We start from the raw sequence: 19,990 nt of genomic DNA, 5'->3' as shown, positions 1-19,990 counted from the left end.
GTCCAACCCGACCCCACGTACCGTGACAGCCACGGCCCACCGGAAGCGGGACCCGCCTGTCGGTGACCACGGCTGCGCGCGCGTGCCCCAGGGCATCGGCGTCGTTGCCTCGCCAAGGCCGACGCGGATCCGAGTCATCCGGCGTCACCATCCATTTGACGAGGCGGTTTATCCCCCCCCAGCACACCCAACTAACCTTTCCACGTACCACCGGATTTCTGTCCGCGCCTCCACCCGCTCCTTCAAAAACCATCGGCACCGCACGGCACGGCACGCCGGCGAGCGACACCACCACGCCGGGACGGGGACGGGACGGGAGGCGCAGGTGCGGTCGGCGTCAACTGTCGCGGCACGCCCGGCAGGCAGGCAGGCAGGCAGGGAGGGATGAAGAAGTGCGCGTCGGAGCTGGAGCTGGAGGCGTTCATCAGGGAGAGCGGCGACGACGACGCCCGCGCCGCCGCCGCCGGGCGTAGCAATCACGGGTGCGGCGGACCAGGCGAGCCCGGAGGGAGCGCCGTGGTGTTCTCGCCCGGCGTCGGTTTCGCCGAATCGGTGAGCACTGCCAGCCACGAGCAATGTGATTGATTGCGGTTGCAGCAGCTGTTGCAACTGGAAATGCATCTCTGCTGCTTACAAAGAAGATAGGTAGAGTTCGCTGCGCTTGCCTGTGGTTTCATCGTTAACGAAAGATATGTTTGTGCACGAGCAGAACACCATGGATGACAGCAGTTGGTGGTATGGGAGCGTCCGCACGCCGAACCCAGTCATGTCGCGGACAGCGTCCATCTCCGGTAAGGAACATACAGCCCTGCTCCTGCAATCTATACAAACTGGAATTCAACTATACCATCATCAGATGATGTGATCTCTGTACAAATGGTAGACTAATTGTGAATAACTGTTGATTGGATATGTGAACCACAACCATCAACCATTTATTACAGTTTGCACATGAATCCTGTGGGAGCCTTGTTTAGTTCCCAAAAAATTGCCAAAATTTTTCATGATTTCCCGTCACATCGAATCTTTGAACGCATGCATGGAGCATTAAATATAGATAAAAAATAACTAATTGCATAGTTTGCCTGTAATTTGCGAGACGAATCTTTTGAGCCTAGTTAGTTCATGATTAGATAATAATTGTCAAATACAAACAAAAGTGCTATAGTTGTCAAACCCAAATTTTTTCACCAACTAAACAAGGACTCAGTGTTTTCATCTGTCCAAAATTCTAGGGAAATTCTTGCCTGCTAAAAGGCCTATTTGAATGTATGTTAACAGCTAGTTGAATCGATTTAGAGTATGGTCACATCCGAATTATGCAGAATTCTAAAAAACATCCAATTAGGCTCATGGCAAGGATTGCTCACCTGTCGCGTTGTCCTGGTCACAGCCAGCCTCGAGGCAACCACCTCAGCGAATCATGCTCTTGAAAGCGAGTCAGACTCCGACAGCGAATCACTCTACGAGGTAGAGGGAGTTCCATATGAGCGAGGCAACAAATCTGTAGAAACAAAGCGAATAAGAAGGTACGAATAGATCAAGCCTGCGGCGAAATCATGCAAGTTTCCAACAAATGTCTGAACAGAGAGCTTATGTTGTGGATGCATTGTTCTTGTAAATTTCAGGATGGTGTCCAACAGGGAGTCTGCGCGACGGTCTAGGCGGAGAAAGCAGGCACAATTGTCAGAACTTGAGTCACAGGTATACCATAACCACTTGGCCAGGAATGACTTCCAACCAAGGATGCATGCTGTGAGTTTATGGGATGCACACTGATATGTTCCCTCATAATCAGGTTGAACGACTTAAAGGTGAAAATGCAACTCTGTTCCAGCGACTTTCAGAAGCCAACCAGCAGTTCAGTACTGCAGTCACAGACAACAGAATCCTCAAGTCCGATGTAGAAGCATTAAGAGTCAAGGTGAGCAGTTCGCTTCTCACAGAAACAGCTGCCACAGCCCACTGAATGATCACAAAAGTTGCAACTCTTTCTAACAGTCTAACCAATCCATTTGAATTTGCAGGTAAAGATGGCAGAGGATATGGTAGCGAGAAGTGCTATATCCTGTGGCCTAGGCGATCTTGGCCTGGCACCATATCTGAACTCAAGAAAGATGTGCCAAGCTTTGAATATGCTCACAACCACAGGTTTGGATTTACTTGGGAGTGATGCGTTCAGAGGTCCAACCACAGCTCCACAAGTACAAAACTCACCAGTACAAAGCACTGCAAGCCTAGAGAATCTGGATAATCGAAAGTCCAACGAGGTGACCAGTTGCGCGGCAGACATTTGGCCTTGAGCTTCAAGCCATTGATCAGGTTCAAAGCTTGCTTCACCCAAAAAACAACAACAGTAGTTCATCAACTCAAATAACTGGTGGCTTGAGCAGAGCTTCTGGCACAAATTCCCTTGAACCATATTTCCATAGAAGCTTTATAGGATGCATCACTCTTTTGATGTAACTATGTGTGTAGTACGTCTCCAGTGGGAAAGTACCATTTACTGGCAGCTGCCTTGGCAGATAGGGTAATGTCAAACAAGGCACCTGTATAGTTTCAAGTAGAAAATGAACTGTCTTTGTACAGTACAAAGCTGCAAATGCAAACTTTAGAAGTAAAATCAATCGTCCTGAATAAATGTGTGAAGAAGGAATGATACTTAGGTCCCTTTCCAGGTCAGGTGAGACAGTTATGTTTACAACAAAGGGCGATACATTTTGTTTCAAAACCATTATTAATACATAGGAATGTTCAATCCAGTACAAGTCATGTAGTAGGTTTGCAGCACTACCTCTAGTAGATTGAAGCATGTATTCACTACTTTTTGCTGGGACTACAACTGTACATGTACATCATGATGGTAAAATGCATAACTAGTGAGATTCTTCTGTGATTCTAAACCTTCAGGCATTGTCACTTCTACATACATCTCATAAAAGTTCCAGGCATCTGGAAAACTGAAAAATGAGGATTTCGTATGTTATGATGTTTCATAGAACAGGAACATTTGTAGACAGATCATCATTTCCCTGTATTTAGTGTACTTCAAGAATGTAATTCAGAACACTTCCTAAGACCTAAAAACTCATGAGGGTAATAGAAAAATGAGAATGACAGGAACCATACAAAAAGGGTTGACCGAATAAAATTCTCAAAAGGAAAGTTAATTGCCTCTTCAGAAACCAAGGGCCACCAGCCACAGCACCTTTTTCCCCAGCAAAAGGACATGATAATATTATTCTCTTTCTCCCTCCCTGTCCCTCTCCTTGAAAGAAAAAAGGTATGGCATTGCTCAGACGTGTCAAATTGCCATTCTAGGACACAGAATTTGTTCTGGTCATGTGGTCCAATTACAATCTAATGGGGCATCTTGCAAGTACCATACCTTCCATTATTTGACAACCTGTAATGATTCATGGCAATGCTATGCCTTCTCTTGTCTGAATTAGGTCAAAGGCATCTTGCATATCATATTATATCCTCTAAAGTCATACCTACATGCAAATTTGGTAAAATCAAAATAACATCAATGGTCAGCACCAAAATTTAAAGAGCAAGTCAAAGGCTACCTGTAATGATTTCCCCCACCACATCATGGATGGTGGATCCAGGGATGAAGGAATGTTCTCTCCAGGAGACAGATTTTAATTCAAAATTTGGAAAGGGAAAAGGATATAAACTCTCATAGCCACTCAACCAATCGCTTGGTGACATAAATACCCAATCATGAATCATAAATCAGTGACAGAAAAAATAGGGATAACTACCACAAACTATTGACAAATCAGGACACGACACGCATTGGAAGGAGGGGAGCATCAAATCTTAGTATACAGCTTTCGGTCAAGAAAATCTTACTATAGTGCTGCCTATTCTTTCGGTTTGAAAATGTGATAAGAGGTAGACAGGTAGACGTTTCTGATATATTGTTAAAATTTACTATTATTTGCTTGTACTGGCTTCCTACTCCCTACTAGTAGTATTTATAAACTATTTAAAATTATTTTTTTACATTATTGCAAATGCTTTTGCGTTTCATGTAATTACAAATCACTATTAACTTTAGGCATAATAAAAACTCAACTCAATTAGTCCTAAATTCCTCTTAACCTTTCCTGTACCTTCAGATATGATTACAAGAAATAACTTCAAAACCTACAGAAATAACCACCTGGAGAAAATTGAAGTGAAATTAACTAGTGCTGTTGTGCATACCTATAGCATGATGATATAGGTATCTAGTGCTGTTGTGCATTAACAAGTAAACTTCACTGATCTGTGTAAATTGTCAAAATATCTAGCCATATCAGACCTAACATCTCAATAAAATATAAAAAGGCATCTATTTTGACAAAGTTCATGACAAAAGAGGAAATCAGATCTCCATCAAATACTTTTGGAAGTCTATATATAGCAAGATAGAAGCCTCTCAGCAAGTCATACAGAACACAAGCATCGTTTCATATAGATCACTGAGCCTCACATGTATCAAGTAGCAGGCTCATATAGATCACTAAGCCTCAGCAAGCCATACATACATTGGCTTTCTTGTGGTGCACACCCTAGAGATGTTTAGTTTAGTGCTTGTTGTGACTGTCAATGGCCCTACGTGAAATGAGAAAGAGAGCAGAATGCAGCCAAGGATGACTTGCCGGATATGTGCATGCATATGTTACAAGGCAGCATATGCACCCTGTTACAAGCCTGCCTGTTCTCCGGCAAGTTGTCCTTGGCTACGCCTTGTTCTTTTTCTCTCACGTGAGGCTGTTGCAGGGTTTAACATACATGGTTTACGTTAGGCTGCAAGGTAATGCACACATACCATTATGCATGTATGATGTGATGTATCATTGTATGGATGGGACGGATTATACACGATGTTCTTATTTTACTCTGAATGTGATGTACTAGCGTTGGCTCATACATAGCCATCTAGAGCAGATTCAACGTATTAGTCATTTCCAGTTTACATGCTCTTTGACCGGCATCACATTTCATCTTCAGTTTTCTTGTTCCTACTAGGTCTTGACTCTTGAGCTTTATCAACACCATGGAGTTAGCAGCACTATGCTAGCTGATAAGGCGCTAACCTTTCCTAAAACTAGCCTTGCTTCGACAAATAAGTGTACTGGAAATCTGAACCCAGTCACAAACTCACAAAGTGCACAAAACAAGTTATATATGGACAAGCTTAACCGTCAACAGACCCGCACCAGCAGCAGGCTGCTCCCAGAACTTCCATTGTATTTCGATCAATTGCAGCAACTGGAATCAGAATTTCAGATGCAGGGATACCGGGATTGATGGCTGTTCCTGCAACAGCAAGTTCGTGCAGTACAACCAACAAATTTGAGTTGGGGCCTAAGAAGCAAGGAGCACCATACCTCTTCCCCTCGTGGCACCCGCTCAAGCAGCGGACAGGCGCGGCGCGCTCTCCCTCCCTGCTGCTACGCGCTTGCTGCGGAGCTTTCCTCTGGCCCTGGACTAGCTACGCCGCCGCGCGCAAGCATGGAGGAGGAGAATGCTGAAGCAGACGGTTCTGCATCTGCTTCCTCTGGTTCAGCGAAGTGGGGAGTGACAAACGCTAACCTGGGCCGGTATGTAAAAGCTGCGGCCTGCGACTGTAGCCGGGCTGTGAGGGGATAAGCTGGCCCAGAGATCATGGACCGTGGATTACAATGGTTTTATATGCTTGCTTCACTGTAATAAAACATATTCAAGTCTTTATAAAGCTTACTGTCAGAATCATTATCTGAAGAGATATTTGCGTAGAATTTTTTTTAATATATTTTGGTTCTTTAACAGACTTTTTATATCTTTGCATTCTAGAGAATTATTTTGGTTTTTTATTTTTGCCTTACAAAAATTCAAAGTAGAATATGACTATATTTAGATATAACCAAATAAATAAGCTGTTGTTGGAGGGTACTAAAATCTAGAGACTCTTGGAGTTGCTTTAAAAAGAGTTTTTGTTTTTCTAGATTCATAGCTCCTGCATGTTATGTCTAGATATCTAATAAAAGTTATGAATCTAGAAATAATAAAAATATTTTATAATTTAGAACAGAGAAAATACTAATTATACAATATAAAGATTAATATTTTTATATGTTTGATAAAATTGAAAGTATTTTGACTGTCCTAGGAGAATGAGACGAGGGAGTAGCTCACTTTTTTTAGCAAAATGAGGGAGTAATTTTTTTTCTTAAGCAAAATGAGGGAGTACCACCCGTGTATATGCCAACAGCTGAGACTGAAAGCACAGTCGGGCCAAAAAGGACATAAAGCATCGCATAGCTTACAGCTCCACGTGTCACGACTCACTGTCACGAGTACCGGTAGCAGAATCCTTTTTCTAATCACTGCGATAGTTTATTTCTTGTATTGACAAAAAAGAAAAAAACAATAATGCAACAATAAATATTTCTTTTATACTCGGAAAAGAAAAAGGAAGAAAAATCCGTTTCTGTAATCGTGGCCCCCTTCTCCATCCATCCGTTTCAGTTTCCCCACAGTCTAGCCTAGATCGAGCGCGACCCTTCTCTCTCGATCCGACGCCGGCCGACGACCCCTAGCCGGCGGCGACCATGGCGTTCGGCGAGCGCGTCACCACCTTCGAGGACAGCGAGAAGGAGAGCGAGTACGGCTACGTCCGCAAGGTTCGCGTCCTCCTCTGTCCTCTCCCGTCCCTGCTCCCTGGATCATTAGACTAGACCCTGCCTCTCGGTTCGCGTGATGTCTTGCCAGGTTGGTTCTGGATCACGGAACCGTAGCGGTCTTGTCTGCGAATTTGAGTGTTGTCCCAATCACTGGAGCATCTGGGTGCGGGAATGTTCTGCGCGGTACTTGCCATGCAACTTTGCTGGGATTCCACTGATGATATTTGGGTCAAATTGAATCTACGGGGAATTCGTTCTATTGGACGGTCTAGTTACGTTCTAATGATTTTTGGACCAGTAGAGATGCCGTCTCTTTTTTGTGGATTACTGTTATGCTACTGAGAGTTGGCTGCTGCAGCCTGCAGCTCTGTTCTCAGTCTGCATATCGGGAAACTAGCATGATGGTATTGGGTTGGATTATGATTTATGAAATTTGCGGTCAAGTGTGCAGTTTACACAACCTAGCAATTAAATTGGAGAATTAGTTAGTTTAAACTTTAGGCAGTGTTTTGATCATTACTCTGTACTACGGTATCTCATGATGTATCTGTGTCTCCTCTAGGTCTCCGGACCTGTCGTTGTGGCTGATGGAATGGGTGGTGCTGCCATGTATGAACTTGTTCGTGTTGGACATGATAACCTCATCGGGGAAATTATTCGTCTTGAGGGTGACTCAGCTACAATTCAAGGTATTGTACAGTGCAGTCCCAATCCTCCTGTTCATGTTGATTATATGGTCTTGAAAACACTAAAGAAATTCACTCAATGAATTACCCAATCGCTACAACTATTTTGCAGTTTATGAGGAAACAGCTGGGCTGATGGTTAATGACCCAGTGTTGAGAACAAGAAAGGTATTGTTTGTGTTGATTTCGGCATGTAGTTGTGTAGGTTTCTTGTTTTTTCCCCTCTAACTGTGTCATGGCTATTTTTCATGCAGCCTCTCTCAGTTGAATTGGGGCCTGGCATTCTTGGGAATATATTTGATGGAATTCAGGTACATAAATGTAACAAACACATAATAGTATTAACTCAGGTACATCTGTTCTGATGATATGGCCTCCTATCATCCCTTTGCAGCGCCCTCTAAAAACAATTGCGATCAAATCTGGGGACGTGTACATACCACGTGGTGTATCAGTCCCTGCCCTTGACAAAGATCAGCTGTGGGAATTTCAGCCAAAGAAGCTAGGTAATTTGTGTGTGAGATGTCTATAAAAGCTAAGCATGGTGTCTAAATACCTCGTATCAAGTTTTGTCCTGTACAGAAAGAGCACTAATTTTAGTCATTTCTTTCAGGCGTAGGAGATGCCATCACGGGTGGAGATCTATATGCTGTGAGTACAGAGATATCAGTTTTCCTTTTTAATTTATTACTATCTTGCTGAAGTTTTCTGATTATTCGATCCATTGACACAATGCCTAACATGCACAATCTAATATCGACAACTATCTTGCAGACTGTATTTGAGAATACACTGATGCAACACCATGTTGCCCTTCCTCCTGGTTCTATGGGGAAAATAAGCTACATTGCCCCTGCTGGTCAGTACAGTTTGCAGGTTAGTAGTACATATATTATGCCTTTTCTGCTACATTTTCCTTTATTTTTGCTTAAATATGCTTGATCCATTTTTTCGCTGTTGTTGTTTGATATAAATGCAGGATACAGTACTGGAATTGGAATTTCAGGGAATCAAAAAGCAATTTACTATGCTCCAGGTGAAGCATTATCTCTTTTCTAAGTCTTAATTAATAAGTTAAATAGTTAATATACTACCATAGTTTTAAATGTCTGAATAATTATCATATTTGTGCTCTGCAGACATGGCCTGTACGTTCACCAAGGCCTGTTTCGTCAAAGCTTGCTGCTGACACACCTCTCTTAACAGGACAGGTATTGAAGCAATAATAAAGTAAAACTTTCCTGTCCAGCTCCATTGAGTCTTTGTATGTCTCACATGTTTTGTAATTGGTTTCAGCGTGTGCTCGATGCATTGTTTCCCTCAGTGCTTGGAGGGACATGTGCTATTCCTGGAGCATTTGGATGTGGAAAAACTGTCATTAGTCAAGCACTTTCAAAGGTCTTACTTCTATTTGATGTTTTCCTCAGCTGCCAGTGTTGTCCAATCCTACATTCTGGCTTTTAAAGTGTCTTAAACCTCCTGCTTTTGCTGACCCAAATTGCCTTATAAAACAGTATTCCAATTCTGAAGCTGTGGTTTACGTGGGTTGTGGGGAACGAGGGAATGAGATGGCTGAGGTCCTTATGGACTTCCCACAATTGACAATGACATTGCCTGATGGACGTGAAGAGTCTGTCATGAAAAGAACAACTCTTGTGGCTAACACCTCCAACATGCCTGTTGCTGCTCGTGAAGCATCCATTTATACAGGTACACTTATGTGTTGAGATTTTTGCCACTTATATAGGCATGAGTTCTGTTTCTAGATTGTTTTCTCGACTAGGTTGTTGTAGTGCATTTCTTGACCAGATCATAGTTCTTTTCTTGACCAGATTGTTTCCACTTATGTAGGCATGAGTTCTGTTACAAGCTTATAACTTGCCGACTTGTGACCTATTATCTATCTGTGACTATGTCATACTGTTTATTTTTGTAAGTAAGAATTTCTAGCGCCATCTGGCACAGATGGGAACAACACAATGTTTGGAAAAGTAAAAGAACTTAGCACATGCAGATATAAGCATCTGCTGATAACTTGATATATCCCCAACTATTCTTGTTGTTCAGTTTATGTTCAGAACTTCGTGCCCAGAGCCCTAGATCTTGTAGTGATTTAACACTATTGAAGTGGTTGAGCATGTCTATTTCCTCTAACATGCTAAAAGGAGTCAACTGATGTTTTCTGAATCAACAGAATGATGATGTGCTTTTTTTTCTATTTTTTTTTCTTTTTGTACCCAGGAATTACGATAGCTGAGTATTTCCGTGACATGGGATATAATGTCAGTATGATGGCTGATTCTACTTCCCGATGGGCTGAAGCATTGCGTGAAATTTCAGGACGTTTGGTATGATGCCTTTTCTTCCTTCCAGCTATCATTTTTCTTTTCTTCCCTGTATCCCATGGTCTGCTCAGCTGTAATGGAGAAGTTGTGTCTGAATGGCTTAATGCTTTAGTAAGCTTTGCTGCTTTACTGCATAGCATTGTGATTTTCTTGTACTAACAGTGATCAATATACTCCAGGCTGAAATGCCTGCAGATAGTGGTTACCCTGCATATTTGGCTGCACGGTTGGCATCGTTTTATGAACGTGCTGGGAAGGTGAAATGCCTTGGCAGTCCAGATCGGACTGGCAGTGTCACAATTGTCGGTGCTGTCTCTCCTCCTGGTGGTGATTTCTCAGATCCTGTTACCTCTGCAACCCTTAGTATTGTACAGGTAAAGTTCAACTATTCCCCTTTAGGTTCAATCTAATGACATCGTCTTCATTACTTTGATGTCACTAACTGCTCTTGAGTGCAGGTCTTCTGGGGATTGGATAAGAAGCTGGCTCAAAGAAAGCATTTCCCATCTGTGAATTGGCTCATTTCATATTCAAAATACTCCAAGGTTATTCCCTAACTTGCCCAGGATGTCAATCCAATCACAGTCCTTTGAATTCTAAAGCACAACCAATAAGAAAAGAAGCAAACTGGGAACATGATCCATGACTGCTTTTCCCAGATATATTCAGCTCCCTGTATAACATGGTTCCATCAACTATACTTTTTATGAGTTATCTGAAGTCACTGCATCAATTGATTAGGTTCACTTGAATTATCATTGTTTTAAATATCTACAATGTAGTTTAGTGTTTCAAACTGATTTGAACTAGTACCTTTAGTATCGAGTGATAACTCAAACCACAGATTGAAAACTGTGCTATTTTGTATTTTTTTTTTGTTTAGTATTTTTATTCCACAGTGCTTCTCTAACATCTAAACCTAATGATTCCTGGTCCTGTGTTCACCTTGTATTTACATCATGTATCACATGAACCATGAATATAGCATTATAAGTGCATACACAAGACATCGCTACTTGGCAAATATGTAGGCAGTTATTAATTGCCTTTGCTGTATATATGGTTCTACATGTCATCTTTTATGAGGTTTCTTCATGGCTCCTGGGGCATTTGTGTTATACTGACATACTATGTTTTGTCCTTAAGGCTCTGGAATCCTTCTACGAAAAGTTTGATCCGGACTTCATTGATATTAGGACAAAAGCACGTGAAGTATTACAGAGAGAGGATGATCTAAATGAAATTGTCCAGGTATCCTTTTTCTTCTATGCATCAATTGCCATGGATCCCATTCTAGGATTTGTTGGCATATCCTGTTATAGAATTAATTTGCTCACAGTGGGGCATTGGATGTAGGGTGATATGTTGGGTGTAGGTTTGCAAGTGTATATGTACCAACTCTGATTTTTCTGAATCTGATGGAAGCCAGTCACTGATTTTGTGGTGTATGTTCCTATAATTGCACAGAAGGAATAGTAAAAAAAACAGGCTCTTCTGTCTTCCTGGTTCCTTTTTTTTCACCCTGGATTTTTTGTTTGAACAGACATTGAATCTGTTTAAGACAATTTGATTTGCATGTTTAGTTTAATGCAAGTCTTGAAAGGTTCGATAGAAAGATTGGAGTCCTTTGCATTGCGTAATTTATGACTTCACTTGGACTGATATTTTCACCATACAGCTTGTTGGCAAAGATGCACTGGCAGAAAGTGACAAGATTACTCTGGAGACTGCAAAGCTCCTTAGGGAAGATTACTTGGCGCAGAATGCATTCACACCGTGAGTGCTACTCTATAATTAGGCTGATCTGTATGAATTGCCTGTCTTGTAAATGTATAGCCTTTCTGACCCTGATTCCACTTCTCAAAATAGATATGACAAGTTTTGCCCGTTCTACAAATCTGTTTGGATGATGCGCAATATTATTCATTTCAACACATTAGCGAACCAGGTATTCTTCTTTACTTTTACCTTTTAGTACTTCATCAGTCTTATGTCACATAAGCACAAGCAGATTATTATTTTTTAATTAAAGGGCGTGTGTTTTCTCAATTAAAAATGTTCGATCACCTTTGGAGGATATATTGATTAATGTTGAGCCATGGCCCATGGGCTCATGACAGAAATGGTTTATAACTTCATATTTACATATACTGAAACTTTTTTTTAATATAATAGCACATGAAATACCTTAAGTTGAAGCTATCTGAATCTATAACCTTTGCAGGCTGTGGAAAGAGCTGCTAGTGCTGATGGGCAAAAGATAACCTACAGTGTTATAAAGCATCGCCTCGGTGATCTTTTCTATCGCCTAGTGTAAGTACATCCAAAGCGATACTGGTTGTGATTCTCTTCTCAATGATTTATGACGATTAATTGTTAATGATATCCCCCTCTTCCCAACAGTTCACAAAAGTTCGAGGATCCAGCTGAAGGTGAAGAAGCTCTAGTCGGAAAATTCAAGAAACTGTATGACGACCTTACAGCCGGATTCCGCAACCTAGAAGACGAAGCACGGTGAATATTGTACAGTCCGCCGTGTCAACAATAAGACCAAATTCCCCGGAAGGTTCCGGGAGCAGTCTGTTTTGTTCAGCCTGAGGTTGTAAATTCGGTATCAGATTTTCCCCCACCAACACTGTTTATTTCTGTACCTTGTTTTCCTCTGGTGCTTGACGGGCACTGTTTTTATGTACCATTATTAATTTATTGTAAGATACTGGTGCACATGTCCATAGTTGAATAAGCGCGATGCCCATTAGCTTGAACATTACAATTTTTATTTATTATTATTATTACTATTATTATTTGGGTGTAATCTTGTCGCCAGCGGAGCGAAGAGCAGACTTCATCTTGAGATTTGAGAATGACATTAACAGTAGTGTGTTGACCTTATCCGGTTAATTGTGTCAGATGATAGGTCAGGGTAGTAGATCGTTGTTGCACATGATATTGTTCCGACCAGCAGGGGTAGATCGTACACAAATCATATGCCAGAGAAGGCGTTATCTGCTGCATCACCACCAGTATTTGGAAGCATGCCGATGCATGGCAGGCATCCTCTCGGAAGCTGCTGAATGCTGAGGGCGGAGAGCCGGAGACAGAATGAAAGCATGCATGGCCAAAGGCCAGCCCACCTAATTTTGTCTCTAGCAGATCTCCGCTTGCCTGGATGGATGGATGCATGCTCGCAAGTGGAACAGCCTCAGACGGCTTTCGTTTTCTGTTAGTGCCCGGATGCCATCCACTGCAGATCCAGCTTCTGTCTTTTGGCCGTTGGAGGTTATTGTCGCTGCTAGTGCTAGGTAGATCCAGACGTTTTTTTCCCCCTGCTGTCCATGGGGGCTCTCCGTGAGTGGTCAAAGGTTCTTCTCTTTGGCGTCGTGCGAATATTCTTCGGTGCCTGCAGTCTTCGTACTCATCGCTTGTATTGTAGCAAGCACATGTACTTTTCTACCGAAGGTACAGCAAGTTGAGTATTTAAGCAAAGGTATTCCTCTTTCGGATTGTAAAAGGAAAGTTTCCAAGTAAGTAAAATCCGAGGGCGACATTCTTCTGGAGACTGGAAGAGGGTATAAAAACCATGTTTCTGACTCACGATAAGAAGAATGGACAAGTTTTAGGATCGACCTTGAAAAAGTAGACCTCTCACAGCTCACAGTAACTATCTTCTCCCATTGCTTAATGAGGAGACCGTGTAAATTTCCTAGAATCTATAACTCTTATGATATCATTTGCTACTAGTAATTTCTCTTGACATATAAGATGTTCATCTTAACATTCTACTATCATTTATAATTAAAGTTTACTAGCACAAGAATTATGATATTCACATCAGCAAGACACATCATCCATTATGGATATAATCTTCACAATTACACTAATAAATTTATACATATATTATATCATGTTTCTATATTAATAATACTATACATAATACTATATTATATCATCCTAGCTTGCAAGAAGAAAAAGACCCCTTTTTGTTATTGATCTCTCCACAAAGTCCAGATATTTTCGCAACACAAACACTTTTCGTGGACCTATGAAAATTTAATGTGACTGGTGAAAAATACTACTAGTATTATTCTAGATTCAGTACCATGATTGTCTTCGGCAAACGCCCAAATCTAGAGAACCTGAATCAGAAGAGGAGGACAATTTGTCAATTCCTAATCCCACCGGAGCTCGGAAAGAAATTTCTGATTCCACCGGAGCTCAGAAAGGATAAAGTTTACGAGGTCCCAGACGCAAAAGCGCACGGCCAAACGTCACTTTAATCCAAATTTTCTCAGCCCCCAGCCCCCCACACTTGCTCTCTCTCTCTCTCTCTCTCTCTCTCTCTCTCTCTCTCTCTCATTTCGTTCCTGCTGCCTCCAATTGGAAACCCATCATCAGCCATCCGCAAGAAGCAAGCAGCAATAGGCTATTCATGCCAATAGCCAAGAGCCAGCCAAGCTTCCACCTCTAACCCAACCCATTCCATTGAGCATAATACTAGTGCCAGTTCTAGCTTAATTAATCCTTTTCTTTATACTGCCTCCCTCGTGGCCTCGTCGCCTCAGCTCCACCTCCATCTCCACTTGCGCCCTCCAAATCCGATCGATCTCCGCAGCCTCCAGATCCCCGGCGGGCGGAGGAGACAGCGAGCTCCAGCCGGTGAACCCCACCTCGCTGCACTCCTCTCCTCTCACTCTCCAAATCCTTTACCAGGTTCGTGCCATTCATGCTGTGTTTCTAGTTTCTAACTGCTCCCTGCATTGGGCTCGGTTGCGTGAAAGCTGGAGGTTTCCGTGCGATTTGGAGTGGGTTGTTTTGGGTGTAAAGCTTCGATTTTTACGTGAAGTGAGAACCGATTTCCGGTGCTGGCGCTGTGATTTAGCTTGGGTTTGGGCCGTTGGGGTTGGTTGCTGCGGGTGGCGCTGACCGGATCGACAGGGTAATGCGAATGGGAAGGGGTTGTTTGGTTTGGTTTGATTTGGTCAGAGCTTGACTTTTCGCTGGCCGCCGCCGCCGTGGACTCGGCCGCTGTCTTTCTTGTGCAAATCGCCTGCTTTGGACATTGTAGATCACCTACCTCGACACACTTTTTCTGGATTGCTCGACCGACTTACAAAGCTTTAGATAAAGTGGTGCTGCTCCCTCAATGTTAGTAGCTTGCATCACAATTTCCAGAACAGATCGTGACTTAAACTAGTTAGTGCGTCGCAATATGTACTAGAACAACCACCAAATTACTTGGGTGGACTGCTCGGTTGTGGTAGAATTGTAGGGACAAATCTTGGTGAGTTGACTTGAAATGTGTCAATATGAAAGTATGTAGGAGCATTATTTGGTGTTTCTGAATCATTTCGATGGGATCCATGTATGTATTAATGCTTTGTTTCCCTTGGATTGCAACTGCAGGAAAGAAAGGAAAAAAACGTTGCCTGCCCTGGTGTAGCAGCTGAATTACCCAGTTTGATGGTGAAGAAAGAGTTTTAGATGGTCTAAAGATGGAGATGATGAGATAAAAAGTACCAAAAGTGTACAGTGGATAGCAAGGATATGACTGTCATGATTCCTCAGCGCCACCGGGCTACAGCCAAGAAGCCCATGTGGATAATCGTGCTCTTGTCTATGGTTTGCATCGTGTTGATTGGGGCTTATGTCTTCCCACCGCGGCGCTTCTCTAAGTGCTACCTCTCTGCTTCAAGTGTATGTACGAATTTCAAGGATTGGCTCCCTTCCATGGGCCATCGGGAGCGGACTGACGAGGAGATTATTTCATCTGTAGTTATTAGGGATATCCTTTCAATGCCCATGCCTGTGTCAAAAAATCCAAAGATCGCCCTTATGTTCTTGACACCAGGTTCATTGCCCTTTGAGAAATTGTGGGAGAAGTTTTTACAGGTTGGTCAAAATGTACTTGTTGTCTTTGTGCCACTTAAGATGTACTTGTTTTTGTGCCACTTAAGGATTATAAGCCTTTCAAGGATCTATCTGTTTCCTACTTTCCTTGAACTGCAAGGAACCATAAGTCCTTCAAATGTATAACGACACCTAGGTTGGTTCCAGAGAAACAATTTAGTGGATATACTTACTTGTTTGTAGTATGTATTCTTGAAATATGAGTATATAACATTGGGCCAACATGTTGATTCCCCTATGAACCTTCATTTGATAGAGGTAACAATGCTCCTAGCAAGTAGTAGATAGGTTGTTTTATCTGTATAAATAGGTTAAGCCTATGTTTTCACCATATAGGGACCAAAGCTGGTAAGATTTGTAGCAAGTAGTAGCCAGTACTCACTGTAATCTCCTCCCTTGTTGGTACTAACCCTCTGTGTTTATGTGATGTAATACTTCCCATCTCATATATGATTCATGTGACTTTTAAAGAAAATTGAATCACTGTGCCTTCTTTGAACAGGGACATGAGGGAAGATACTCCATCTATGTGCACGCATCACGTGAAAAGCCGGTTCATACTAGTTCTTTGTTTGCTGGTCGGGATATTCACAGTGATGCGGTAATAATTTTCGTCTATGTTTCATTTTTTTTCCCCAAAGCAACTCTGAATAGGTAGAAAAGAATTGACCTAGTTTATGAGGGAAACTAGGCCCAAAAACCTTACAAACACATGGTTTACTGAGGAAAACTGGGCGAAAAACCTGAACATGCATCATTGTAGCCTGGACAAGTAACCCTAAGCAACCTACCAACAAACAAGTGTACAATGGCAACAGGCAACCGATGGAACCCACCATGCATCATTGTTGCCAAGCTTGTTGCAAGAGTGACCATCGGCTCCCACTTCCCATGGCGGGCATCAGCCAGAGGACCCAGAACGCAGCCACCTACACACAGCGAACCCTGACACATCTAGAAAGGACCACAGCATGTCATCATTGCATTTTCGTCTGTGTTTCGGACATTTGGATTTAACACTTTTGTCTATCTGCTTTATCAGGGTTTCATCTTGTAAACTCAATCCATTATATTTCCAAACCTTTTGTCTAAAAAAAAACCTCCCTCTGGTCAATAATGAATGAAGAATGTACAAGTGGTTGACCTTGGGTGCCATCAGATACTTCTTTTGAACTAGGATTTTACTTCATTGTAGCAATAATCAGCAATAGCAATTAACCAAACAGTAGTTACAGAAGTTTTACATGCTTTGTGCAGGACTATAGGACTTAACTCATGTTGAAGTTGAACACACCAAAGTGACTTGATAAAGAATAAAGATAGCATTCTAGGTTGAGAATATTACTGTTTAAAACCCACAACCTACAACAGTAGGTCTAGTTCTAACAAAAGCGCTACTAGCAATCTGGATTGAGAATACTTACTGTTCCACCACTTGCAAATTGAATGAATCGTAATTGGAATTCTTCTCTGCTAATGGACTATCATATTGCTTATGCTGTAATTTTGAGATTGATAACATTGAGCAGAGTATGTATTTGTTATGCAGGTAGTATGGGGATTGATTTCAATGGTTGATGCTGAGAAGAGACTATTAGCGAATGCACTGGAAGATGTTGATAATCAAGTTTTTATCTTGCTTTCTGACAGGTTTGGACCCCGATTATGGTGATTCCCTTTTTTATCCTTTGTTCTCAATTACTGAGTCATCTTTGCTTTATTTCACAGCTGTGTTCCACTGCATTCATTTGATTATGTGTATAACTACCTGATGGGAACAAATGTTAGCTTCGTGGATTGGTGAGAACACTATAAACTTATATTTCAAAATCCTTTTGAAAAGTAGGATATGTGAACCTTTTTTCTCTCTTGAAGATGTTCATATCCACTCACTTTGTTTTTTTTTTGTCCTGCCTTTGTTTTTCATCTTTTAAGTTTCAAGGATCCAGGTCCACATGGCAGTGGAAGGTACGCTCCTGAGATGTATCCTGAAATAGATGAGAGGGATTTTAGAAAGGGTGCCCAGGTACAGTTATTCTCTATACTAATTTGTTAGGATATAAAATACTTGCTGGTATCAAACTCTATTTGTGGTATATCATTCGATGAACACTTTACATGGATAGCTGAGCGGAAATCTAATTTAAGTCCTTTCTCTGTTCTTGTTGTAGTGGTTTGCAGTTACAAGGAGACATGCTTTAATGATTCTGGCTGACAACCTGTACTACAAGAAGTTCAAGCTATACTGCAAGGTATATTTATTTATCTTAGATAAAGGAAGGATTTTATTAATTCACAATCATTACATCGAGTTGGTACAATAAAACTAGATACCAAGTATCTTATCTTAGTAGGAAACATGCATAGAATACAACAATGACTTAATTTAGATATGTGCTCAATATTAATTTATGTCTGTTACTTTGTTTGATGTAAGGTTGGCAGTAAGGTCAATATATATTTTTCAATATGAATTATAGTCTTCTTGTAGTGAAACTTCAGTGCAGAAATTTGACACCTACCTCGAAAACCTTGTTTGGATATGGTAGTAACATAAAAAGAACCAATTCAAAATGCAAAATGGACTTCAACCAATCCATACAACGCCTCAGAATCTAAGTCTGAAGGAACCGAAGAAATAGTTGAATACATGCTGGGTCATTGATAAATATGTGAAGCTTAAGAGGGGCATACATTCAAATTAGTGTTTGGTAGTAACATAAAAAAAAACAATTCAAAATGCAAAATGGACTTCAACCAATCCATACAACGCCTCAGAATCTAAGTCTGAAGGAACCGAAGAAATAGTTGAATACATTCTGGGTCATTGATAAATATGTGAAGCTTAAGAGCACATTCAAATAGTGTTTCTCAAGTCTGAACCAATGGCCATGATTTCCAGTTTTCACTTCTGTTTTTCTAGTAAGCACATTTGTTGCAAAGAGAATTACCTTTCTCCCATGATCTACAGCCAGCGGAAGGGCGCAACTGTATTGCAGATGAGCATTATTTGCCAACCCTGTTCAATGTCGGTATTCACTATCTATTGAAGTAACATTTAGCCTTTATTTAATTGGGCACTTGCTTATTGATTTCCTTGACTTTAGATGGTAGATCCTGGTGGAATCTCTAATTGGTCTGTTACAAATGTGGATTGGTCTGAGGGAAAATGGCATCCAAGGTCATATAGCGCTGATGATGTCACCTATGATCTCTTGAAGAATATTACGGTATGTTTCCTAGCTGCTTAATTTGTTCTCGCCTACCATACACTGATGTGCATTACCGTTTTGCAGGCAATTGATGAGAACATCCATGTTACAAGTGATGACAAGGTAAGCACAAAGATTTATTGTCGTTATTGACTTTTGAAGAACAATAAATAATTATTTCATGAACTTAATTATGGATGATAAGAAAACTCCTGAGTTCACATCCACGAAGCAATGAAATTTCCAGCTCAAACGCATCTCAACAACCATTGAATGCCTGTGTGCTGTTTTCCCCCATATTGCAGAAACTTGTGATGCAGAAGCCATGTTTGTGGAATGGATCAAAGAGACCGTGCTATCTTTTCGCTAGGAAGTTTAATCCTGAAGCACTTGACAACCTACTGAAGCTATTTACCAGTTATACATCTGTTTGAGTCCAACCTGATTCTTTGCCTTGGGCTGTCAAATCCCACAAGCTTCTTTTCCTGTTTGTATGTAAATTGTGAAGTCCGTACTTATTAGGATCTGGGCCCAAAGATACTGGTACAACTGCAACAACTGTGATGGCTTGGAGCTCAGTCCTCGGTAAAACGGCCACAGCAATGTTTATAGAATGACACTGCCCTCATAGTATGTCGTGTTCAATGTATGTCTCCATAGTCTTCCACCCAACTCCCAACTCATTAGTTCTTTGAAGAACAGTTTTTTTGTCAGAATGTTATACTGTCATTATATGATCCATTCTTTGTAGACACAGATTACAACAGATGTACCACAAGCGCATAGTCTTAATTTAGTCATTATTAAATCTTTTGTCATGGATTCTACTGAATTAGGTGTTCGCATTTCTTCATTTTCACTGTGATTAATTTTTCAGCAAAGTAAACGTATTTGAGCTGCTGTTAATGGAATTCCAAAACATAATATTTATATTTTAGGAGAGGAGATGTACTAGTACAGTAAATTTTCCATCTCAAGATGAGACACTGTCACGTGGATGATGGGTCCATTTGTTTATTTTTTTTCTAGGTACATTGGTTTTGCTATACACTTATATTATCTAGATGCATAATAAAAGTTATATATATATATATATATATATATATATATATATAAACGAGAATAACTTATAATTTGGAGTGGAGGGGAGACATATATATTAGAGCAATTCTAAGAGA

At 41.1% G+C, this 19,990-nt stretch overlaps 3 protein-coding genes and 1 long non-coding RNA gene across 7 annotated transcripts; 3 read left to right on the top strand and 1 right to left on the bottom strand.

The window, feature by feature from the left end:
- Positions 210 to 2,896, top strand: LOC8069381 (basic leucine zipper 9). 2 transcript variants are annotated; one of them, XM_002438753.2, is made up of 6 exons: positions 210 to 552; positions 710 to 791; positions 1,394 to 1,529; positions 1,629 to 1,704; positions 1,799 to 1,924; positions 2,028 to 2,896. In XM_002438753.2, exons 1-6 carry the CDS (start codon positions 385 to 387, stop codon positions 2,301 to 2,303), a joined length of 864 nt encoding a protein of 287 aa, XP_002438798.1. In that variant the 5' UTR covers positions 210 to 384; the 3' UTR covers positions 2,304 to 2,896. The 2 variants fall into 2 exon arrangements, with proteins under 2 accessions (XP_002438798.1, XP_021304599.1); XM_021448924.1 differs by having other exon boundaries at positions 242 to 552; positions 1,349 to 1,529.
- On the bottom strand, positions 2,782 to 5,775 carry LOC110430842. Of its 2 annotated transcripts, XR_002448233.1 has the most exons (3): positions 3,573 to 5,775; positions 3,389 to 3,497; positions 2,782 to 3,268 (listed from the first exon to the last, which is right to left on the bottom strand). It is a non-coding gene; the product is annotated as an uncharacterized LOC110430842 (long non-coding RNA). The 2 variants fall into 2 exon arrangements; XR_002448232.1 differs by having other exon boundaries at positions 2,801 to 3,497; positions 3,573 to 5,774.
- On the top strand, positions 6,413 to 12,508 carry LOC8069380 (V-type proton ATPase catalytic subunit A). The gene is made up of 19 exons (XM_002438752.2): positions 6,413 to 6,662; positions 7,225 to 7,351; positions 7,461 to 7,516; positions 7,603 to 7,659; positions 7,743 to 7,854; positions 7,962 to 7,999; positions 8,123 to 8,224; positions 8,328 to 8,384; positions 8,488 to 8,559; positions 8,645 to 8,746; positions 8,863 to 9,058; positions 9,590 to 9,696; positions 9,873 to 10,067; positions 10,152 to 10,238; positions 10,840 to 10,944; positions 11,372 to 11,469; positions 11,563 to 11,641; positions 11,918 to 12,006; positions 12,097 to 12,508. The coding sequence occupies exons 1-19, from the start codon at positions 6,591 to 6,593 to the stop codon at positions 12,209 to 12,211; spliced, it is 1,866 nt and encodes a 621-aa protein (XP_002438797.1). The 5' UTR covers positions 6,413 to 6,590; the 3' UTR covers positions 12,212 to 12,508.
- Positions 14,015 to 19,639, top strand: LOC110430850. Of its 2 annotated transcripts, none has more exons than XM_021448952.1 (11): positions 14,015 to 14,403; positions 15,097 to 15,582; positions 16,103 to 16,201; positions 17,150 to 17,250; positions 17,329 to 17,400; positions 17,536 to 17,626; positions 17,772 to 17,852; positions 18,572 to 18,628; positions 18,708 to 18,830; positions 18,897 to 18,935; positions 19,118 to 19,639. In XM_021448952.1, the coding sequence occupies exons 2-11, from the start codon at positions 15,238 to 15,240 to the stop codon at positions 19,244 to 19,246; spliced, it is 1,137 nt and encodes a 378-aa protein (XP_021304627.1). In that variant the 5' UTR covers positions 14,015 to 14,403; positions 15,097 to 15,237; the 3' UTR covers positions 19,247 to 19,639. The 2 variants fall into 2 exon arrangements, with proteins under 2 accessions (XP_021304627.1, XP_021304628.1); XM_021448953.1 differs by lacking the exon at positions 14,015 to 14,403 and adding an exon at positions 14,456 to 14,974.

This window comes from Sorghum bicolor, chromosome 10 (genome assembly GCF_000003195.3).
Source record: "Sorghum bicolor cultivar BTx623 chromosome 10, Sorghum_bicolor_NCBIv3, whole genome shotgun sequence".
Lineage (NCBI taxonomy): Eukaryota > Viridiplantae > Streptophyta > Magnoliopsida > Poales > Poaceae > Sorghum > Sorghum bicolor.
This window is presented reverse-complemented; position numbering and strand designations above follow the sequence as displayed.